The following is a 6326-nucleotide window of genomic DNA, read 5'->3' as shown; positions in this document are numbered from 1 at the left end:
ACTGTAATCAGGCAGAACACTCATCACCTCTGGGCTCTCTTGGTTTTTATCATCAGTCACTTTTGCTTGAAGCAGTGGAGTTTAACGCTCTATAAATAAACTTTAGAAATTGAACCAAACATCTTGAGCGCAAACCCCTAGGAAATAAAGAGTTAAAGTTGCATAATTTACTCAACATAACCTTTTGACACTCTTTAATGATTTGTGCTCCTAAACAATCCCAATCTATTCTAGAAGGTCCTCAAGAACATTGCATGCAATTTTCTGCTTGAACAGCCAGAAGAATAGGAGGCGGGAATACACTGGGAAGTAGGCAGGAAATATTCGATTTAGAGAGGAGAGGTTGGCTGGAGAACAGAAATGAATTTATTTCTTGCCAAACCAAAAAGCACAGCACCAGAGACAGAATTACATGGCATATCAGCCTAGCTCAGCATTCCTCCAGCACTCGTAATCTGCTGCTCGCTGAATTAAATTGGTCACATTAACGATCCATCCAAACACATTATACGATGACCTCAAACTTTCCACTTCCTCGGCCTCTGAGAAGATCCTGGAGTTTGGCTCCTGCCAGGACTCTGCGCATTGTGGTTCTGGGGCAAAGCGCAGTGGGGAAAACAGGTAGGATGATGCGATTGACAACTTTATGCTATTTTATTGTGTGCTCCTTAAATTAAAGTGCTTCAATAAGAATAGATGCATTTCCGAAAATTACAGAACATGTGTTAAAACATGACTCCTGTGGGACAACTTTGGTATTGTGTCTACTAGATTCATTTAGGTGTGTATACCGTAGATTTGGTGTGTATACCGTAGATTAAGTGAGTGTACCACAGATTAGGTGTGTATACTGTAGATTTGGTGTGTATATCGGTGATTAGGTGTGTATACCATAGATTAGGTGTGTATACCATAGATTAGGTGTGTATACTGTAGATTAGGTGTGTTTCCCAAAGATTAGGTGTGCATACTGTAGATTTGGTGTGTATATCGGTGATTAGGTGTGTATACCATACATTAGGTGTGTATACCATAGATTAGGTGTGTACACTGTAGATTAGGTGTGTTTCCCAAAGATTAGGTGTGCATACTGTAGATTTGGTGTGTATATCGGTGATTAGGTGTGTATACCATAGATTAGGTGTGTATACCATAGATTAGGTGTATATACCATAGATTAGGTGAGTATGCCGTAGATTTGGTGTGTATACTGGAGAATAAGTATAAAATATAAGAAAAAAGTTCATCGGCTCACCCTTGAATTGTCCACAGCAGGTGCAGTTATCCACGAAGGTGCATGGAATAATGATGATTAAGATCCACACATGGATCGAAACACGTAAAGTTTTATTCTCAAATGGGACTAGCTATCCCTTTCTGTCTTGATCTTTAACAATGTTTTTAAGAGGATTTATTATCAGAAAGATGTGCTGGATCATTATGGATTAACGTTACATGTAGATTAGGTGTGTATACTGTAGATTAGGTGTGTATACTGTAGATTAGGTGTGTATACGGTAGATTTGGTGTGTATTCTGTAGATTAGGTATGTATACCATAGATTAAGCGTGTATACCGTAGATTAAGCGTGTATACTGTAGATTAGGTGTGTATACTGTAGAATAGGTATCTATACCGTAGAATAGGTATCTATACCGGAGATTAGGTGTGTATACCATAGATTAGATGTATATACTGTAGATTAGGTGTGAATACCATAGTTTAGCTGTCTATACCATAGTTTAGGTGTCTATATCGTACATTAAATGTGTATGCCGTAGTTTAGGTGTGTATACCGTTGATTAGGTGTATGTACCGTAGTTTAGGTGTGTATAAGGTAGAATTGGTGTGTATACTGTAGTTTAGGTGTATATACCATAGATTTGGTGTGTATACCAAAGATTAGGTGTCTATACCATAGATTATGCTTACTGTATATACCATAGATTAGATGTGTATGCCGCAGATTAGATGTGTATAACGTAGATTAGGAATGTATACCGCAGATTAGGCGTGTATACCCTTGATTTGGTATCTATACTGTAGGTTAGGTGTCTATACCTCAGATTTGGTGTCTATACCTGAGATTAGGTGTGTATACCGTTGAATAGGTGCCTATACTATAGATTAGGTGTTTCTATATCGTAGATTAGCTGTGTGTACTATAGGTTAGGTGTCTATACTGGAGATTAGGTGTGTATATTGTAGATTTGGTGTGTATACCGTAGAATAGGTGTGTCTATATCGTAGATTAGGCGTGTATACCGTAGAATAGGTGTGTCTATATCGTAGATTAGGCGTGTATACCGTAGATTAGGTGTGTATACCGTAGAATATTTGTCTAAACTATAGATTAGGTGTTTCTATATCGTAGATTAGGTGTCTATACCGTAGATTAGGTGTGTATACCATAGATTAGGTGTCTATACCGTAGATTAGGTGTCTATACCGTAGATTAGGTGTCTATACCGTAGATTAGGTGTGTATACAGCAGATTAAGCGTGTATAGCTTTGTGTGCATTCTCTAGTTCATAGACTTGTAACACAATACCAATGTATCTGACAGGTATGGACATATTTAAGTATAAATTTGTGGACGAAGTGTTGGAATTATTACAAAGTGAAAGATAACAAAGAACCATTTACTCTCTCGAGTTATTACAAACGTTTAGATATTACCTATCTACATATATCTAAAGTTGAGTGTATGTGTGTATGTATTGAGCCACGCCCACTCCACATAGCCACGCCCACTCCACATAGCAGGCACAGGCCACATCTAGCGCCGTCGTGTCTAGAATGGAGTTGCTCCTGTGAGGCATGACGTCAAGGGAAAGGGAGGAGCCTCATGGATAGAGATGTGAGGGGGAAAATGAGAGAAGTGCGGTGCTGAGCAGTATAAGGCTGTGTATAGAGGAGAGTGAAGCGCTGCAGGTGGAGGCTGTGTATAAGGCCACATTCACACGTTCAGTATTTGGTCAGTATTTATAAGCCAAAACCATGAGTGGGAGAAAAATACAGAAGTGGAGACGTGTTTCTAATACACTTTTCCTCTGATTGTTTTACTCCACGTTTTAGCTTACAAATACTGAGGTAAATATACTGACCAAATAACGTGTGAATGAGGTCTAATACAGGAGGAGATGACACAGGTACATACTATATACAGGAGGAGATGACACACAGATATATACTATATACAGGAGGAGATGACACACACATATATGCTATATACAGGAGGAGAGGACTTACAAATACAAAGCTGGAAATAGTGTGGTCATTGATGATGCCGGATGCCATATAGATAAGTAGCATACCGTATGCTACTTATCTATATGGCATCCGGCATCATCAATGACCACACTATTTCCTCCTGATGAACCGTGCTAACGGGGAAACGCGTCGGGACAACACCAGCACACGCTAAGTCATCCTCATTATCATCTTTAATATCATTCCAGCTTTGTATTTGGGTCCTGAATGGGCTATCACTTGCAATAATATGAATATCTGTTCGTAATGGACAGGAGACGAGCATAGTCACTAGTGGACTATACATTGGCTTTATGGTATAAGCTATCTTTCATATTTCGTTTTGCATTTATTGTATTGGTATCTACCAAGTTTTAATATTGGGTCAAAGTTTTTATATATATAGATCATTAAAAGTGAAGTTTTAAGGAATTACATGTACACACACGTAGTATATTGCCCAACCACGCAGTATATTGCCCAGTCACATAGTATATTGCACAGCAACGTAGTATTGCCCAGGCACGTAGTATATTGCCCAGTCACGTAATATATTGCCCAGTCACGTAGTATATTGCCCAGCCACATAGTATATTGCCCAGCCACGTAGTATGTTGCCCAGTCATGTAGTATATTGCCCAGCCACATAGTATATTGCCCAGCCACGTAGCATATTGCCCAGCGACGTATTATTCAGCACAAAGCCACGTAGTATATTGCCCAGTCACAAAGTATTTTGCCCAGCAGCGTAGTATATTGCCCAGTCACGTAGTATTCAGCACAGAGCCACGTAGTATATTGCCCAGTCACATAGTATATTGCCCAGCCACGTAGTATATTGCCCAGTCACGTAGTATATTGCCTAGTCACATAGTATATTGCCCAGTCACGTAGTATATTGCACAGCCACATAGTATATTGCCCAGTCACGTACTATATTGCCCAGTCACGTAGTATATTGCCCAGTCACGTAGTATATTGGCCAGCCACGTAGTATATTGCCCAGTCACGTAGTATATTGCCCAGTCACATAGTATATTGGCCAGCCACATAGTATATTGCCCAGCCACGTAGTATATTGCCCAGCGACGTAGTATTCAGCACAGAGTCACGTAGTATATTGCCCAGTCACGTAGTATATTGCCCAGCGTAGTATATTGACCAACAACGTAGTATATTGCCCAGCGATGTAGTATATTGCCCAGTCACGTGTTATATTGCCCAGCGACGTAGTATTCAGCACAGAGCCACGTAGTATATTGCCCAGCCACGTAGTATATTGCCCAGCCACGTAGTATATTGCCCAGTCACGTAGTATATTGCCCAGTCACGTAGTATATTGCCCATCGACGTAGTATATTGCCCAGCGACGTAGTATATTGCCCAGTCATGTAGTATATTGCCCAGTCACGTAGTGTATTGCCCAGTCACGTAGTATATTGCCCATCAACGTAGTATATTGCCCAGCGACGTAGTATATTGCCCAGTCACGTAGTATATTGCCCAGTCACGTAGTATATTGCCCAGTCACGTAGTATATTGCCCAGTCACGTAGTGTATTGCCCAGTCACGTAGTATATTGCCCAGATACGTAGGTATATAACACTGCCCACGTAGTATTTAGCAGTGTGTGCACCATATCCCTGTTAAAAAAAATAATATACTCATCCCTGGGATCCAACAAAGCTCTGCGATGCGACCGCCATCTTCCGTTCCCAGGATGCATTGCGAATTTACCCAGATGACTTAGCAGTCTCACGAGACTGCTAAGTCTTCTGGGTAAGTTCGCAATGCATCTCTGGGAACGGAAGATGGCGACCGGCGCGAGCGCATCGTCCGACGACGGAAGATGAGTATAGCAGTTTTTTTGTTTTTTTATTATTATTTTTAACATTACATCTTTTTACTATTGATGCTGCATAGGCAGCATCAATAGTAAAAACTTGGTCACACAGGGTTAATAGCAGCGGTTACAGAGTGCGTTCCCCGCGGCATAACGCGATCCGTTACCGCTGGCATTAACCCTTTGTGAGCGGTGACCGGAGGGGAGTATGGAGCGGCGCTGACTGCGGGGAGTATGGAGCGGGGAGTATGGAGCGACGCCGGGGACACTGACTGCGCCGCGGGGGTATGGAGCGGGGAGTATGGAGTGGCGCCGGGGACACTGACTGCGCCGTGGGGAGTATGGAGTGGCGCCGGGGACACTGACTGCGGGGAGTTTGGAGCGGCCATTTTCTTCCGGTCTTTGCTTAGATCTTTTTACTATTGAAGCCGCATAGGCAGCATCAACAGTAAAAACTTGGTCACACAGGGTTAATAGCGGCGGTTACGAAGTGCATAACGCGGTCTGTTACCGCCGGCATTAACCCTGTGTGAGCGGCGACCGGAGGGGAGTATGCGGGCGCCGGGCAGTGACTGCGGGGAGTAAGGAGCGGCCATTTTCTTCTGGACTGTTCCCATCGCTGATTGGTCGTGGCTGTTTTGCCACGACTAATCAGCGACTTGGATTTCCAGGACAGACAGAGGCCGCGACCAATGAATATCCGTGACAGACAGACAGAAGGACAAACGGAAGTGACCCTTAGACAATAATATAGTAGATATACTGCACGTATCTGGATTCCAAAAACAGACAGCTATAATCAGTAGCAGATTTATTTATTTTACTTATATAGCACCATTAATTCTACCGCACTTTACAGTCATCATTATCACTGTCCCCACTGGGGCTCAGAGTCAAAATTTCTTATTGATATGTCTTTGGAGTGTGGGAGGAAATGTAAACATGGGAAGAACATACAAACTCCTTGCAGATGTTGTTCTAAAAACTGTTTTGACAGGAATAGATGGATGAAAACGGTGCAGAACGTTCAAACAAGTTATTATATTCCAATTCACTTTATACATAATAACCCCAATGAGTATTCCATCTGAGATCTTCTGTCCCTGACACAATATACAGGTGCTTCTCACAAAATTAGAATATCATCAAAAAGTTAATTTATATCAGTTCTTCAATACAAAAAGTGAAACTGATATATTATATAGAGTCCTTACAAACTGATGTATTTCAA

At 41.7% G+C, this 6326-nt stretch overlaps 1 protein-coding gene across 1 annotated transcript in view; it reads left to right on the top strand.

Moving 5' to 3' along the window:
- Nucleotides 1-331: 331 nt before the first annotated feature.
- LOC138648916 (ras-related and estrogen-regulated growth inhibitor-like) overlaps nucleotides 332-6326 on the top strand; it is a 167192-nt gene continuing 161197 nt past the window's right edge. The window contains exon 1 of the mRNA XM_069738897.1: nucleotides 332-621. Within this exon, the coding sequence (XP_069594998.1) occupies nucleotides 513-621 (109 nt within the window). The 5' untranslated portion in view covers nucleotides 332-512. The remainder of the gene's footprint in view (nucleotides 622-6326) is intronic.

This window comes from Ranitomeya imitator, chromosome 9 (genome assembly GCF_032444005.1).
Source record: "Ranitomeya imitator isolate aRanImi1 chromosome 9, aRanImi1.pri, whole genome shotgun sequence".
In the NCBI taxonomy this organism is placed as follows: domain Eukaryota; kingdom Metazoa; phylum Chordata; class Amphibia; order Anura; family Dendrobatidae; genus Ranitomeya; species Ranitomeya imitator.
This window is presented reverse-complemented; position numbering and strand designations above follow the sequence as displayed.